Source organism: Brachionichthys hirsutus, chromosome 19 (genome assembly GCF_040956055.1).
Source record: "Brachionichthys hirsutus isolate HB-005 chromosome 19, CSIRO-AGI_Bhir_v1, whole genome shotgun sequence".
NCBI classification, from domain to species: domain Eukaryota; kingdom Metazoa; phylum Chordata; class Actinopteri; order Lophiiformes; family Brachionichthyidae; genus Brachionichthys; species Brachionichthys hirsutus.
Window position 1 is genome coordinate 11,489,004 of NC_090915.1, and position 18,815 is coordinate 11,507,818.

The window sequence follows — 18,815 nt, forward strand, 5'->3', positions numbered from 1 at the left end:
AGAGACTCCAACACCAACGCTGCAACGTGAGCTCCAATGGTTTTGCAGAAATGTTTCTGCCGAGGACTTGATTGCATTTCTGGATATAAATCACGCAGCGCATCTTGAGAATAGCTCCTGAGGGGAATCAGTCCTCATTGCTTTGTTGCATCGAAGATATCTGCTATTGTCCTCCGACTGGTGCTTGCAAAAATGTTTTTTTCACTTTTCACTCCCCACGAATGGAACAGCTGGACGATGTTCATGAAGTCGTGTCAAATGACTAACCGGGAGTTCGTTGGTTCAGCCGTTTAAATTGAGACAGTGACATTTCCTAGAAAGTGGTATCGTGTTTCAGACTCCATTTGTCCTCATTTTTTATTGGAATGAGAGAAAGGCTTGGAATGAGAGAAAGGCAACGAAAAGAGCTTTATATTAGTTTGACCGTTTTCCTGATGTCGTCGCGTCTCTGTTTGTCCAGGAGGCTCCTTTCCTCTTCTGGGTTTCTGTTTATTTCCTTCAGTCTGTCTCCGTATCTGATTTCAGCCACACCCAACAAGTCATCCCGTCACAGCGAATGACATTTAAATGTTAATGCTCTGCTCGCTTGTCTCCAAATCCCTCCGTGTCCAACCATCGCTTCTGCAGCTCGCGTGCTAGTTTGCGCGTGTTAAGGTGCTGAGGCTCATACACGCTTCCTGTCGCATCAAGCGGTCCGCTGTGTTCGGTATTAATGGTTTCACATCACATCCGTCTCAGTTGGGAATGAAAAACAAGCCATTCAAATGTGTAAAGTCATACTTTCTATTGGGCCCAGATTAGATGATCCCTCAAACATTATACCTGCAGGCTTCTGGGCGTGTAGTTGCGTTCTTTTGTGTTGATGCTTTGCTGCTTCAGGCACCGGGATGAAACGGGAATTCTGCTCTCCACCGGATTCCGAGAGGGAATCTCAGGTGATCAATCTGAGAAGCGGAACAGTCGGTCCTCCACTGAATGGCTGAACCTTCCATTAAAACTGCACACAAGCAGCTCTCCACCAAAGAGTGGGTCAACCATCGCCACGGCGATGTCAGACTGATCTCCAGTCATCACAAGAGACGGTTCCTGGCGTTTGGCTTCGAGGGGACCGGCACGTTTTCACACACGGAGTTAGGGGTTGGATAACCTTTTTACTTTATTGAATATAATAATCATTTCCAACTTATATTCCGCATTAACACAGAGTGACTTTGTTTTATGTTAAATTTATCTTGAGGAGCCGTAGAAACACACAAAAGTCAGGAATCGGGAGGCGGCTGTTAGTTTATCAGAATAATTCCTTGTATAATTCTACCGGTCCACCTGACATCCTTTCCTTTGCCAGCTCCTCTCCCCCTCGGCCTCTCTCTCTCTGTATTCTTCACCCGCTGCCTTTCTCCCTTTTCATTGGAGGATTATCTTTTTCTGCTTCATCGCCGTCAACACTCAGGAATCACGGCAGAGTGGAGGCTTGCGTTTGAGTGGAAGTGAGGGATTGTTTCACATTAAAGGACACAAACCGGCAAGGAACTGCTTGTTGAGATTGAGGCTATTCCTCTTATTTTGCACTTGCTGACACGATGTGGGAGGAAATATTTCAACGTCACACATCATGTTGGCATTTAGGTTGCAGCTTACTTTGAGTGAAACAGTTTTGGAACCTGGCGGATGTGCTCGTGAAAATAATCTCCCTTCTGGTGAATTCTAATTAAGTACCTGAGAAAGGTGTGTCCCCCCGGACGAAGCAGAGGTCCGTCTGCTTTTATTCCTGGAGAACACTGGGTCCAAACACATGTCTCTTTACCTGGGGGGTGTGAACCGCACCCACACCTGCGCTTGCATCTCCAGACCGGATCCTTCCACCGTCAGTCCATCAGCTGTCCGTGCTTGTTTGTCTTTCGTGTCTTTATTAAGATAAAATATAATTTCAGTTTCAATTTTAATAAGACGATATATACACCCCAGGGAAATAAAAAGGGATTGTCTTTTCATCAGAAAATGCGGTATTTGTTGGCGGTAATGTTGGAAATTCATCTGAGGAATAATTAAAGGAATCTTTGTCAGCCCAAACTGGTGTGCAAGGTCATTGGCTTAAAAAACAGAAACAGAAAAAAGAATTGTGTGAACTCGTGAGTTCAGTGCTTCATCGCCAGTCCTCTGTGTTTGCGTGGTCTGTATTTCTAAAGGCGCCAACAGATGAAACAGACGCCATGGATCAATACCGACTGGAATCATTGGTGTGGAAGAAATAAATAATAGAAATAATTCAAGCAAGATATGACAAAAGTCTACAGACATAATGTGAAAGCTCTTCGTCCACACGTCACGGCCTCAGCAGCCAGTAGGTCACTGCTTTCACCTCCACTTGCTTCGGCTTCTCTTTTACTACCTCATTGTTGTGGGGCATATGACTCTTTATTGCCACCTTGTGGTCATACCAGTGTCTTCAGGAAGGATGTATATGTATTTATGTATTAATGGATATGTTTGAAACTAACATTTATTTTGGACACGGATAGAGAAACCTGAGCCCTCAGGATGAAATGTTATCGCTCCTGATGAAGGAGGGTACCTAGCAAGATTGCCTCCACTGACACCGTTTGTGTGTGTGTGTGTGTGTGTGTGTGTGTGTGTGTGTGTGTGTGGTGGCTTGAAAGGCACTATAAACCATAGAACAGTCAGGTTACATTTCCCCGGTGTCTCCAGCGCTGATAAGAGTCTCTGTCTGGCTCACAGCTCTGCCTAAAGTCATTTGATTCCCTTTTTTCAACAGATATTTTAAGAGCGTTGACTTCACTGGACGCTGGCAGCTGTGTGACATCTCGAGTTTATTGCGTTGTGGTACATTGTTGTGTTTGTTAGGTTCAGGGGCACCGGATTGTGTGTTAAATGCAGTGTCAGCGAGGCCTATCCCCACCATCCCGTGTAGACGTGCTGCCCGTCCGTGCTCGTGACATGTTAGCGTAGCTGCTCTGCATTATCAGATCTGATGTCGAGGCATCCCGCTTTCTCTTCAGCTCCAGTTCTCCAACATAATAGCGAGACATCAAGGGTGTAAGGAGGGTTGGGCGTGGGGGGGGGGGGGGGGCTGGCGAAAGGAGATGAAATCAGTCACTAACAAGTTGCTTTCGTGCATGCGTGGGTAATGTTCTTCCGTGCTTGTGCTCATGTGTGCATGTCGTACTCACGGTTTTCTTTAAATGAGGCACTGGGGGCCCTCTGAAGATGGATGATGTGCTGCTGCAGGACGGCCATTGGTGTGTAAATAATACGGAGGTATTGGGTTTAATTAGTCATGAAAGCACTCTGTCAGTTTGTACGGGAAACGTTCCGACACTCGGCAGTCGCTGCATGTGCGTCCGGATGCTGCCCCCAGTCCTCAGGTCCGACGTGGCAGCAACTGAACGTTGAGCTCAGGGGGAACTTCCCGGGACCCCCCCCCCCAATCATAAGTTCTCCATTTCCCACCTCATTGACCACAACTTCAATCCGCAACCTTCCACCAGGACCCACTTCCCTCATTTGTCCTGAGACGCTACAGCAAACGTACGCGGATTGTGTTCCCTAACATTTAGCCTAAGAAAACCAGAGGAAGGTCGAAAGGAGGAAGGGAACAAATTAAACTATTTAAAATGATTTGTCGTTGCCTTGGAGAACTGTTTTAGTCTCCAGAAATTTAAATCCAAGTCAGTTTCATTTCTCTGACGACGTGTAATGTTACATCTGCAGGCGGTGTCTCACCGAAAGTTCCACATTTTCCCCACAGGTTACACAGCTAGCACTCGTTTTTGTTATTGCTTCTTGTTTTCATGAGTCAAAGTCATATATCTAAGACTTGTGCACAGAAAAGCATGCCTTAGTGTCAGTGTGGCGGAGGTCCTGATTGGCCAGCATGATAATTACACAGGTGTGTGCTGAGATGGCCGCGGTAACAAGACACTCTAAAATGCCACAGATGTTGGAAATGAGGAAGGAGGTTGCGTGACCGGATCGTGGTCGTCCGGACGATGGGGCTGAACAAGGAGCTGATGCAGAGCCTCACATTTCTGTTGAACCCTTTAAAAGCTCGCTACTTCTGCTTTATTGTAACTATTTGATTGGTCCCACCACCTCGATCAGCGATTGGAGCTCTTGTGATCATGAGCTCGTTATGAAGCAGCCACTGTGGCCATTTATCTTCTGGCTGTTCTCAGTAATGGCCTCAAATAGACAGGGTGATTTATGGGTGATGGAGTTCAGAGCATTGCAAACTACGCAGGCTCATTTTCACCATTGATTTACTACAATCTGCATCCATGAATTTATTTTTCTGTGTGAGTGTGTGTGTGTGTGTGTGTGTGTGTGAGTGTGATACCAGATCTGTAAGGTTGTGCTGGAACCATTCAGAATGGTCATTTTGGTCATAATGTCCATGATTGCCAGAGACTGAAGTGTGGACTCGTTCAACCTTTAACACCCCCCCCCCCCCCCCCCCACCTCCGATTCAATTCATTCATTCATTCATTCATTCTTAACAAACAACCAATCAAATCATTTCAAAGTGGACCAAAACCAGCTCCACTGTCTTTTCTGTGTTTTAGTGCAATAATATCAGAAGTATTTGCATCTTTCTACACATCAACAGCTCAGTTTTATGAAGCAGATCTTTTCAATGACCAGATCTTTCAGTACTTAAGTAAATGTATGTATGTTTGGTTACAGCTTTACTGGTAAAAATGCTTCTTTATTGCTCGATTGTGTTTTAGTCACACAATTCATTCAGAGTCTTGCATTAAGAAGTGTGTAAATGACGAGGATGAAGATGTAACATGTGCGCCATTCCTGCAGCGTCAAAGGAGGTTTAATACTGAGACCCATGCAGTGGCGTAGTTAGGCCTATTTCAGGGGGGCTTCAGCTTCAAAACAGAGGCTGGATGTTCTCCCAAAGATATATTGTCTGTGCACAACCTCCTTGATTCAGGCATGTTTCCCTTTCTGAAGGTTCTACCCAAGTTGCCCTAACAGGGCCCGTAAGCAGCTGCTCATGTGAAAGGTCCTTTAGAGTACTGCGTCGGTTGTACTGCGTCGGTTGCATTCCTGGCTGCGTCAAACAACGGGTCAGAAAAGACTTCAGTCTTGCAGTCATTGAAGAAGACGAGCTTCAGAATCACAACAGAGCGACTCTTAAAAATAGACGGCATTCTTTGATGCTTCCATCCACCAAGTAGCTTGTAATTGGAGCCATTTTATTTCTTGTTAATGCTGTAAACATCCTGTTACTGTACAACAACAAACATGTTTAAACCGTATCAAAAAAACAGACTGAAATAATCATAATGTATCATTTCTCAGTCCTTGTTAGCCGTTTGTGAGGTTTTGTGCTCGTACGCTACATTTGCTCACATCCTGTACATCTCCTGGGGGCTAAGCCCCCCCTGTCCTTAAAACCTTAAAACCTGACGCCCCTGCTGAGACCTGACCTCTTTTGCAGATTGAAGGTAAACAGCAAAATGAAACATGGTTTATGAGCTATTAATCAGCAGATTGAACAGGTTTAATTAACCTCTAAACCCCCTCGATCAACCAGTGAGTCAGCAGTTACAACTCATGCTGTCCAGCCAAATGTTCCTAAGCTCTCGTGCTTGATTCCAGACATGTCAGGTTTAATTAAGGGGTATTTCGTATACTTAAGTTGCATAATCAATCTTTGCAACTAAAGCTTTGTCTTTGGAGCAGCGGGTGACGGAGACCAGACACTCTGATGTCATCTTTCATCACCTATAGACCCTCCACCAGAGGATATATATATTCTTTCTATCTTTACTGTCTGGCTTTATATTGATATTAATCTTATTTTTCATTAATGTGTGTGTGTGTGTGTTTGTGTCTGCCACGGCCCCCCCCCTGCAGCTTTTCATTAGCCTGGAGACACCGTAAAGCTTAAGCACCAGATGCTTTATGGTGCTTACATAGTGTGTGGACAGGAAACACGTTTTGTGTGAAAGTCCAGCATCAGTTATGCTCCTCGGGCTGCAGCCACAGCGATATGGATGCATGCCGTATTCTGGCAGGTCTTTGCGCTCTTCCAGGAAGGCTTTAGCTGAGGAGGTTGGGGCTGATTGCAGCTCCACACATAAATCACAGCACATTTTACCGGGATGTCTCCTTAGGGGGAAATGCCTTCTAACAATAATGCTCATACAGCGAAGATATGCTCTTCCATTTTATGCAGCAGCTGCTCTGTTGTATGGAGATGCTGCTCTCCTGAGCCACTGCTCCTGCTGATACCAGGTCTATGCGTAGCTCTATTTAAAAAGTGCATTTTACTTTAAAATGTCTCTTTAAATAGTGTTTACCAAACACAGTTTGCTATGATGTGATGTGAAAGTGAGCTTGTTTCGGGCTTACTGCACGCCTATGTACACGGCCCCATTATGGGTCCGCTATAAGAAGGAGACCCTGCGCAAACTTCAGGTAGCATATAATGACTGCCTGAGGAGATTGCTGAAAAAGCCCAGGAGCAGCAGTGCCAGTAAGCTCTTTTGTGACTCAGGACTAAGCTCTCTACAGGCCCTCTTGAGGAACCTGATGTTTAAGTTCATGTCCCGACTTGATGAGTCCCAAAACAGTGTTATATTGATGATCACAAATCCCAGGTGCAGCTCGGTCAGATATCAATCATATCTATGGAAACATTGGTATTGGTGTCTGTTAAGACTCTCCTGAATAAGATGTTTTTGCTGTGTTTTTGTGTTGTATGTTTTTACTATTGGGTCTAGAGCCTGTAATAAAGTTTATATATATGCTTTCTGCCCTTTAAAACTGAAATGCATCAGCTGTGGCTGAATGCAGCGTAATTACCAGATCTGACAGCCAGGCAAGCTCTCTGCCTTTTATGTTGTGCATCTGCTTCCTAATGTAATGATGGGCTATCTGGTCAGCTGTAGTTTTACTGGACCACCTGCAATCCAAACACAATGAGGACTAACCAGAGACAAAAGAGACATTTACCAAGAGTTGTGTGTCAAATGGAGGGAAGTCGAGATGCTATGAAAGTCAGAGCCTATGAAAGCAGAAGTGCTTTTCTCCATACCAAAGAATAAGGAGTGAGATAACTCCCCTCCCTTCGACTTGTTTATGAGGCTAATATGGATGAAGCCTGCGTGTGTATTTGTCTGGACGTATGCGCATGCATGCAGCATTAATTTAGAACTGCAGCACTACAGCAGCAGCCATATTTGAGGGAGAGTAGCTCTGGCAGCCATGATGACTTCATGAGTACCCCCTTCTGTCCTCGTGTGCATTGGGGGAACGCTTCCTCTCCCGACTCTGTCACAGCTGTCCACTCACATCGTATAACGTCATGGCGATAGGACCCGCTCACACACAAACAGCGTGTCACACACCAAAACCCATCTCATCATTATTTCCTTTCACATTAAGAGGGTCTAATTGGTCAAAAAAAAAATCTCTGCCTCTTATGAATGAATTAGAATGGAAAGGAAGACATCCTTTTAAATTTGTTTAATGATTTATTTAAACTTAAACATGTTTCTGACGGTTTTGACATTCGGCCAATAAACACAATAATATCGAACATTTCATTTATTCTTGATTCTAAATTCCTTATTCTTTTTTCCATTTTTTATTCCTTGTTCTGGATATTACTTATTTATCTTATATTTCACATGACACGGAGGCTGGAGAGGTTTTTGTTCAATCAACTAATTAGCTCATTAGCATCTGACTTCGTGCTTTTTAGGATGTTTGTCTAGTTCTCATGGTTATTGATCATTAGACCATAGTGTAAACTATAAAGATATATTCTGCAAGTATATTTATGGTATACTATTATCATATAATCAGAAATATTTTCTGACAATCACTCTTATTTAGAAATGTAGTCACGTTCATGAAATTGTTGTACTGTACGTTTGATATAAGTTAAACTGAATAATTTACCCATAATGCCACCAAAATTCCTTCTTACTTTGAACAGTGTCCATATATTTTGGTTCTGATATCAAGTTGAAGTTTCCTCAGTTCATTGGAGAATAAACATACAGACGGAGTGAAAACAGCCTCCGCTGAAACATTAGAATCTCTTCTGTTGGCTCCTCGGTGAAATATCGGTACCCTTCCGACACCTGACCGAGAAACCCCCGGTGCGACCTGTCAGCTTCCGACCGTACGACATGAGTTTCCCATGTTTGTCTGAGCCTGCGCTGTCTGCACACGACATCGCTCAGAATCACGTGCATGGGGGCTGCCTTGCTTTGGCTCTGCTACATCCACAGAGGGGCATTTCTTCGTGTGGTCATTTTGAGGCTATTCCTCTTGTCCTGTGTCATTTTTACACTGATAACATCCAAGATCTGTCTATCTGTAGAGTTAATGGTGTTTATGCACCTTTTGAGCCGGGGAGGATATTTGCTCCTCTTTATCCAAAGCCGAGCTGCAGCTTCGCGGCTAACACAGCGACTGCAATGATCTGCGTGGAAATCACATGTCATGAATTGTTGAACTATTCTTTAAAAGCTTCATTATAGAGGAGAGGCAACCCACCCTCAAATTTCCAAGTGGGACTATTTCAGATGCCACTGTTTCACAGACAATGGATCCCTCCCTGCCTTTTAGCAAACAAATGCCTATTTACACAGTCTGGGGCAAAATTAACTTTAATTATGCCTTTTGTTTCTATCCACATGTTGACGGACATTCCAGTATTTACTCTCTGTATAGCATTAGAAATATGTCTTCTGAGCACAGATTTATAATATCTTTGTCGCAGTCATGTGCGAGTAGAAACGAGGATTAAGTGGAGACTAAATAAAAATGGAATATTTGTAAAACACTGAGCTACAAGAGACTGAAGCACTCCTTTTTGACTGATATTATCTGATTATCTGAGCTAACTAGTGTAAAATTCTGTGTTCAAATGTGTTTTTCTTCTTCTAGTGAACATGTCTCTTTTCACCACTGTTCACTTGTTGGACTGTGGGAAAGGTTTGAAAAGCACGTCTTCACTAGTCAAAATTATCAGTCACACAAAGTCATTTTTTTGCACAATGAAGGAAAATTAACAAAACTATATGCCAATCACACAATCTGAGTGGCAGCATGAGTCACGCTCTCTGTCTTGTTCTTCCTTTCTTTCCTTGAGGCTCTGATCGTTCCTGTTCTATTTATATTCCAGCTGAGTCACAGGATCTGGATATTTAAAGAGCCAGAGAGGAAATGGCTCCTTTTTTGGTATACAGGTAGTCCTCACTTAACGAGTCACGTTCCGAAGACGATTTTGTCATTAAACAAAACCCCCGTTGACCGAAAACTTGGTCGACATTTTGTGTGATCCAAAAAAAAATAATTATACACAAAGGACCCTGCGACCCTTCCGGGGTGTACCATGCCTTGCGCCCGTAGAAAACACACGTGATCCGCAAGTGGCCATGAAAATGAATGAATTAATGCGTACATATAATCCATTTATATTGTACATAAGTACGTACGCACTCACCACTCCGCAGCCAGTGCCTTCTACTCGTCGTAACAGCGATTTCTTGTCGCTAAACGCATACTTTTAAAATTCTGAAAGCCCGTCATCACTCCGAGTTGTCATTAAATGAGTTGTTAAGTGAGGTACATGTGTATTTGTACACCCTTTGTCTGATTATAGTACTTGTAAGCATATTTATCTATTTTGTTAGTTAGTTTGTTTTGGTTTCGGTGTACAGACAACAAGGAAGAGCGAAAGGTGCGTGCCTGAACCTTACTGGCTGTACCTGTGGTGAGTGACAGACGATAGAATCGCCGTCCGTATTTCCTGTGCCAGTGTATGGCACCCTCATTGATATACTGTGGTGATGATAAAGGGATATTAAAACTCACAGCCTGCTCCTTGCTCAACTGTCTGTCATCATTCCACAAGTGAAACACGCACGCTGCGATAGGTACACACCCCCAGAGACGGAGATACGCCTCCTCTTTGCCTCCTCTTTGCCTCCTCTCTGCTTGTCTTACTGCGTTGATGGAGGATCCAGGGCACTTGCTGAGCGCTCAGCCTCTGCCACACAAAATGATCCCTGCTTTGGGTCAGCCATTACCGGAGGGGATCCAAGCATCTTGGCTAATGTCTGGGTTCTGACCAGTGACGTCGGGCCAGTCACGCAAACCAAACACCGGTCCAGAGCCCACTCCTCTCCCCTCAACCTGGAGCCATTTATTGCTTGTGATAGGGAGGACATCCGACATCCCGCAGACAGACCTCCGCGGCCTGTGAAAATACTGTGCTGCTAACAATGCAATCAGACCAGCCTACATGTGTTGAGTGTATCCAAAGCAAGTCACAACACTTTCAGCGCACAAATTTAGCTGCAAATCTTTGGGAAATACCCATTTAATCCTGCCACCACTGTCTTGTAGACCTGTCCCTTCGTCCTATCACAGAGCACACCTGATACTTTCCTCCAACCGTTCCAGCCTGCCTGCACACGATTCTTCACCTCCTTTCCACATTCTCTCCATCACTCTGCTCTGTTGACCCGAGGTACCTGAAGTCCTCGACCTTCTTTATGTCTAGTCCTTGTAACCTCACTGTCCCCCCTGGGACCTTCTCCTTTACACACATGTACTCTCTTTTACTCCTGCTCACCTTCATCCCTCTCTTTTCTAGAGCAGACCTCCACTTCTCTAGATTCTCCTCTACCTGCTTCCTGCTCTCACTGCAGATCACAATGTCATCTGCAAACATCATATTTCAAGGAGCTTCCTGTCTCACCTCATCTGTTAGTCTATCCATCATCATGATATTGATATTGATATTTAAATCACCAACACATGCATTGTCCGGGAATGCCTCTTAGATTTCAGATCAAATTATTATCATTCCTGGCTCTCTCTCTCTCCATGGCCCCCAGCTTGTGTCTGGGGGCCATGGAAGTCTCCTCATCTGTGCACAGTCTGTACAGAAGGCTGCCAGCTGTGGCTCAATAGCCAAAGGCCACACACACACACACACACACACCCATACACACTTTCTGTTGCTCTTCCACTTGGATGTATAAAAGTAGATGTAAACAGATATAAGAAGTGTGTGTATTAATATATTTGGGAATGGATGTGGTGCTGAACTGATGAATCATGAGTCAGCAAACATTGATGAAGTTGGTTTGCGTTTGAATAAATGCAACATTTCAGATGACTTGTTTTTAGCCGTTCCAATGACAAGACAGTTTAAAACGCACTATAATACAACGTAGAAGTGTAAGCGTCTGTCGCAGTACGAGGCTAAAGTGAAGCATTGTGTGGCCTCGCTGATGGGACGTTTGTGTTGTGTGTGCAGAATCCTGGCCACAGTGGGATCAGACTTTGACCTGCGAACGCTGCGAGCAGTGAGAGTCCTGAGGCCCCTGAAACTCGTGTCAGGAATCCCCAGTAAGTCAGGAAGACGGGATGATGTCAAGGTTTTAGATGACAGACATCTGCAATCTGTCGTGGTTTTGTCCAAAGTCCAGTGAAGTCACCGTGACAGTTAGTCTGAGATTTGAGATTAGATTTAGATTTTAACTTTCTGTCTGTTTTAATGCTTTCATGCATTCTGTGCTTTATGTATTATTTTAATTTATATCCTTCATATTCAGATGTAATTGATCATTTTAATTTTTTTATGTTTTTAATGTTTTTTTTTTTCGATGACAGCTCTCACCTTTTGTTTGAACTTTACATTTATTTGGAAGACAGTTAGATCTTTGCTTTTCAATTAATTAGATGTTGATTAGATACAATAAATTAGTATCGGCTCTTTGGCTAATGTTTTATCTTTTAAATTGGCGTTTCATTGACTTGAATTGAAACTGAGGTCAGCTGCAGTAGCTGCTTGATTTCTGGGATTCTTCCATTCCATTGCTTGTTTGGCCATTATTTATACAAGTAATTTAACACTGAATAAAATTGAATTGCTGAGTGGTCGTAAAGCTTGATTACCCTTTTAAGGGGACGCTTTCAGTGACAGATGGTCCCTGCTAATGTCCTCTCCCCGCCCACCTGTCTCCCAGGTCTCCAGGTGGTGCTGAAGTCCATAATGAAAGCCATGGTTCCCCTGCTGCAGATTGGCCTCCTGCTGTTCTTTGCCATCGTCATGTTTGCCATCATTGGGGTGGAGTTCTACATGGGCAAATTCCACACCACCTGCTTCAGGACAGGCACTGGTGAGTGGGAACGATTAAAATGATCAGCCAGGTTGACAGCTTTGGTATGAAGGGTAGTGGCTGAAAATGAAAGAAAGATAACCTCCTCTTCTCTGGAGGCTGCATGGAACAATTGTAATTTACAGTGGAAAAAGAACTACCTTGAACCACAGGGCATCATTTGAACTTGGCAGAAGTACCGGTATGTGAAGTAAAACTTGAAAATTAAACATATACTTGTTCCCAGTCTTGAGACTCTAATGCCTGCAGTTCCACTGATAAAGACACCACCATTGGGGAATATGCAGGAATACGTCCATCTCCTTGTACTTAACATCAAGTAGCTACAGATACTTTAGATATAATAATAAAGTACTGGCCATAAATTACTGTCAAATCAACTTACAATATATTAACATGTTTGTCAGCCAGTGGTGTTATTATTATTATAATACAGCATTATCGTAATTAAATAGATCAGTCAGCCTGCCTGGCTTTTTTATGTGTAAAATAGTGGCAACATTATGCAAGTGTTTTATTTGCCCTCTGCTGGTGTCACACAGAGTGTGAAGGTATGACTTGAGGGTTAGTGGCTGGACCAGCTGTAACTTGTGATTTATCTGTATTGTGGTGTGTGTGTGTGTATGCGTGCGTGTGTAGGTGTGTGTGTTTGTGTGTGTGTGTGTGTGTCTCTCTGTGTTGTTGGTCACAGACGCCACAGGGATTGATTAACAGCACTAGTACTACTTTCTACATGAAGGCTTTTGTGTGTGTGTGTGTGTGTGTGTGTCATAAGCAGGACATGCTTGATGAAGCCACTCAGACATTGTTCATGCAACATGTGAGGATGTTTAAATCTTTTTCTTGACTGCTTGATTTATTGACTGCTTTCCCAGAATTCATTCTCGACTCTTCCTCTCTTTTGCCTGGTGGAAAATGATTTGTTCTCCGCTTTAACTCTCTCTGCAGAGACTATGCCTGCAGATAGTCTGACATAATAAACATTGTCACGAACCATTAATTCAGATTTGTACAGGACTAACACACAGAGGACTTGATTAAGATAATATCCCGAGTGACGTTAATTACTTTTAAAACAAACTCCACAGATTTCAAAATGATTCAAGATCCTCTGAAGACTTCTTTGCACTGCTAATTACATGAAATTCTGTAATGATACTCATGAAATAACGATGCACATGACGGGTCACTGAAATAGTCAATCGTATTCCTTCAGATTTATTCCTGTGATGAAACCTGATGCCCAAATGCCTCCTACAGCCCAGAGCAAAATATTATGTCTTAAATCATTACAATTAGTGAGCTAACAACATATTCATTTTTTAAATGTATTATGTTGATGTTGTCTTTTTGATTTTGTTCAAATGATTTAAACCTATTTTAACCGAAATTATATAAGGCAAAAATTAAAATAATTAAAAATCCATAAGCAAGTCTTGATTTTTAACTCTCCCACCTTTGAAATCAGAATATAAACACCACAAAGACAAGGTATTAATAACAATTAAAGCCTCTACATATAGCAACATCAAAATAAATAATTATGAACTGTACCTTGTTAAAACAAACAAACAAAATAAAATAAATGCCTGTGATGTTCCCACATCACGCATGCGCACTGGTCCTGGCTGAGACAGCACCTGTCAGTTTAAAGGAAAGGATGCTGTTACTGGGGTGACACCAGAGGGATGTTGGCTGTGCAATCTGGCTCTGCAGATCTTCATTAGAACTTGGCTCCACTTGTGCCGTGCTCACAAAAAGCTGGGTGCACGTGTCATCTGTTAGACTCAGCACATTTATTCCTCATTCTGATTCTCATCTGCTGACACAAGTGCAAACACATCCTTGAAGCCAACTCCCAGCACGCTCCGTGCTCGCTATAAATCACTGTCGCTTCATAATCCCTGAAACCTCAAGGACACAGACCGGACATACATGTTGCTTAGTAACCGCCCATCCAGCAATACATGAAATTTGAATTCACAGCAGTGCACGTTTTAATCGAAATATCAGATTAAATTGCTGCACATAATTCATATTGGGTCTGACACTTTTTAGATTTATTGATGTCTTCATTGAAAGGTGTGACAGAAGTTCAAATAATATATGAAACCCTGGTTATATTTTCATCACAAAGTCTGCGTCATTCATTCACTAGTAATTATTATTATCATTATCCTTGTCAGCCCCGGGTTCCTTCTAGTGTATTCCATTAGGAAAGGGATGCTGTGGTGTTTCACATGTGTAAAACTTAATAAACATTCTAAATTGCAATTTAAACAGACATGCTTACCTTCCGTGCATGATGCTCTCTGATGATGCTGATATCTGTGTGGACATCTAATACAAGGAGCAGATTAACAAGCATCACTTGGATCTTTGCTGACTCGGGCCCTTTTACCTCCTCCAGGCCGCAGAATGCCGACAGCAGTAGATGCAGCCGCGGTGCAGAACTGGCACCAGTATATTCTACTGGTTTTAATGACATATATAAGAGACAAGCCAGAGATTAGATTAAGAACAAAAGGACGGAACATTTTATTATATAGTCCTTTTGGTTTAAAGTCCAATGCATGCCCAACTCTCTTCTGCTCGCTAGAAGACAAATTATCTGTGTTCAACATACAGAACGTTTTTAGTTTAAATGTTTTTTCCAGATGTTACTCATAAATTCATTTTAGACTTAACATACGATCAAACAGTGTCATCTCTCACTCTCTCTAAAAGCCACATATGGGTGCTGATTTGCAGCACTTGGTGGACCCTCTCCCTCCTCCAGCTCCAAACCCTCGTTATCTTTAAGTCTTATTTAACCAGGGAGGAACCGAGGGCTGTTGCACATCCATGTATGTAAAATAGAATAGGTCCAGTGTGAAGGCAATGCAGTTCACAGAAGAGGCAAGTTAAGTTAAAGGTCATACATCATTCTGGTAAATGAGAATGTTGGATGAGGAATGTTCACGAGGATGCCGACGTGAATCCAATATAAGACATATATCATATGCAACATGAGTAAAAACCTGTTTGTATTTTTACTATATGGTATTCTTGGCTTTCCCGGTTTCTGCTAAATGCTAAATCTTCACATTTTAATCGTTTGATATCGCAGATCCAGGACTTGGATAATGCCTATTGATTTGTGTATGTTGCAGCGGTCCTTGTTAATGAACACTCTCTTAAGGTGCTAGGAACTTTTAATTCTCAACTGCTGACCAAGGCAAAACAAAATGTTTGGAGAGTTTCCTGTAAGGTGCTCAGAGAACAATAGAAGTCATTTACAAACCTGGAGAATTAGCCATGTTTTTTTTTGTCTCGTTAAATAGCAGTTGAGGAAAAGAGTCAGCTGAAATATGGGTATGGTAACTTCCAGGATTCCTGAATGGCTCAAATTCAGCGATGATATTGACGATTCATTGCTCAAGCTTAATGTTAACGGTTCTCTCTTGGTATGTTCTTAAAAGTGAACCAAGCCACAGAGCAGAGCTCTAAATTCAGCCACTGACCTTTGACACAAGCACAAAATGCACATCATTTAATTTCCTTGTCCCTCTATTTGTCTTTTTGTCAGCTGACAGAGCAGCGGACTGGCCTTGTGGTCTCGAGCCTCCAGCCAGGACTTGCCCAAACGGAACCCAGTGCAGAGAGTACTGGACTGGGCCCAACTTTGGAATCACCAACTTTGACAACATCCTGTTTGCAGTGCTCACTGTGTTCCAGTGCATCACCATGGAGGGCTGGGTCGACATCCTCTACAGCGTGAGTCTGTTTGCACTATAGATCTTCCTTTGTTATTCAACAGCAGCTCCGGCCGTTGCTCAGCTGTGTGTGAATCCCAGAGGCATCGCTTATGCCTCAGGGAGTTCATATGTTGATCACACTGCTTTGAAAAAGTAATAATTGATTAATTCATATCCATTATTGGCAGAGGATGATTACCACAGTCAAATTCTACACTGGAGCAACCCTTGTTTCTTTGATAAACTGTTTCTTGTTTAAACATTTCTAGAAATGAAATTAGTTGCTGCAAAGTAGGAACCTGGCAGTAATGTTTTTGGAGACCTTTGACATTTGCTCCTCTCTGGTCAGAATTTCCATTTGAACCATATATCTATATAAAGGTCTACTAGTCTTATTGCTGTGAGGCAACAGCGCTAACCACTGTGCCACCATGCCAACACGTCCATGCTGTCAATTTACCAGTATTAGTGCTGCAATGACGTTGAGAAAGCAGGAGGACATGGTATGGCGTTGCTTGTTTTCTCTCTGCTTTGAACCCAAACAGCGTCATCCTCTAAATGCATCTCTCTGGGTTTCAAAGCATCCAGAGCAGGATGATGCTTTTTAAGAGTCTCAGGAGACTGGAAGAAACACATAAACCACTAAAGGCAGAAGGACGTCCATCCACGCATAGCTATAAACAAACCCAAAATGTCTGGGTCAGTCTCAGAATGACGGTCTGACTCAGAGCTCTATCTTTCATATCTTTGCCGTAACACTTCCAATTTGTTTAATAAAAAAGAAACATGAGCCACACTAAATGTTGGAATTTAAGCAGTATTCATTTCAAAAATAATGATTTTCTTATTTTAGTTTGACTCTTGACACTCATTTATTCAGCATTACTGATGGGCGCGGACCATTTAACACATGACTACCCCGAGTTTAGTCCCATTATTATGAAACCCCGGTAGTCTGGAGATATATCAGTGTTCCTTACAGCAGAAGGCCTGTTGCTCTGAAACTACATCTTGTTCCCATGTTTTGACCTTAATGTCTTTGTGTATTTAGACGGGCAGCAAAGAATCGCACCAAACTGGTTTTCATAAATGTAGAAAACTGTTTTCATTCTCAAGAAGTCGGACTATATGGCGGCAATATATGGAATTTTCATTGAAAATGGACAGATGTTACTCGAGCAGCTCATTAGCAGATCAATAAGAAAGCAGCAACAGCGTCGTGCAGGCCACCCATGTTTTTGCAACACAAACTCGCTGTAGTTTATCTAAAATGTAAGGAGACGGGCGTGGCAGTGAGGCTTTGCCCTTATATAATACTGATCCTGATTACACTCACTTCTGTTCAGTTACCCTCCTTTCATTTATCTCATTGAGTCTCGCTTCAGCGTCTTCTTGAATTCTCGAGACACCTCTTTTTCCTCATCCTGCTCTCAGCTCATTCCATTTAATTCATCTATTATAATCTCATTTCCGGGTAGATAGCAGCTAACTGGTCTCAGATTGTGAGCCGCATACGGCGCCATCGCTCTTCTTCTCCTTGCTCTTCCTCCATGCTTCTCTCTAAACATCTCTCCTTGCTTTTTCTGGCCCGTTATCCTAAGCGCTGCCGACCCATGCTGCTGTGATCCCAGAACGAATGTCCTCTCGGTCGCTAGTTGTTGTTTTTCCTTTTCCGTGTTAAATCATTCCTTTTAATCCACCAGTTATTTTTACTACAGTATTTTTGTGTATATTTTTTATTATCAATTTCTTCAATTCGTCTGGTGAGCTTCCCCATCCAGGCCTCTCCCTTCATGTTCCTTTTGAGATGGAGAGATTTTACATGGATTTGTAGGGAGCAGTCATCCGTCCTGTTGAAGCAGACAAGGTTCCTACAGGGAGAGTGTTTGATCTGCCTGGTTGCTGCTTTTGCGGTTTTACTTGTTCAGCGCTGAGCTCACTGGAGAGAGGTTTCCAAACTTTCCAGTCCTTGCAGACCATCACTGAAGCGTAGAACCGTGTCTTGCATTATCTTGGTTGACTGAAGAAAATGCTCTTTATATCTACACACACCTAAAGCAGGTTGTGTTGATACTTATGTAACTGCTGGCCGGTACCTTTGTTGATTGAACAGACTTCACTCTCTCCTGGATGTCTAAATACCTGACATTTGATGGACAGGAAATCTAAAGCTTTGGCACTGCAGTGTTTTATCTGTGGGACTATAGCATACTGTCAAAAAGAGTGTTGCATTTTCAATCATTTGTATTGTGACAGCAACAACCCGGACAATAATCTTAACCCTCACCCATAATATTAAGTAAAATAATAAAATAAAAAGTACTACAGATAAAACGCTTTTATGTTGCTTTTTCTTGCTGACGGATTGACTTCATGCATTTGTCAGTGATCCCTGCTGTAGCCCAACACAACAGGCTAAACACTGCTGCCTGTTGCATTTAGACTAAAATACTGCAGTACAACAACAAGTGAACTCACAGGCATCACCAGCTTTAGAATACATAGTCACCTAATGTTGTGCATTCAACCCATGCTTGAACCTAACCCAGTCATCAGATACTCCAGAAATACAGACTGACTGCAGGCCCACAAATAATCACCAGCTGATTTGCAGCATGCCCTACTTTGCATATTTATTTTCTCATGTATCTTTTTTGGCTGTTTAGTGAATGCACTGTTTAATCAGATGCTGTTATACATCTGAATTTTGTTTTTTAAGAAGTGGTGACTCATGTTTATTTTTTATTTTTTTTAACTCATCATGATTTACAGCACTCTAAATCACCTCCTGGATGTACTCTCTGAAATGGGTTGAAATGCCTGCAAGTTTTTTCCTGCAGGATTTTTTAAATAAAGGAAATAAAAAAAAGAAAGAAGGAACGAAATGTAGTAG

General features: G+C 42.5%; 1 protein-coding gene across 1 annotated transcript in view; it reads left to right on the plus strand.

Annotated features, from left to right (window-relative positions):
- Positions 1 to 18,815, plus strand: part of LOC137908940 (voltage-dependent N-type calcium channel subunit alpha-1B-like) — an 86,855-nt gene that overhangs the window by 14,964 nt on the left and 53,076 nt on the right. The window contains exons 4-6 of the mRNA XM_068753371.1: positions 11,321 to 11,412; positions 12,033 to 12,185; positions 15,754 to 15,941. Of these exons, the coding sequence (XP_068609472.1) occupies positions 11,321 to 11,412; positions 12,033 to 12,185; positions 15,754 to 15,941 (433 nt within the window). The remainder of the gene's footprint in view (positions 1 to 11,320; positions 11,413 to 12,032; positions 12,186 to 15,753; positions 15,942 to 18,815) is intronic.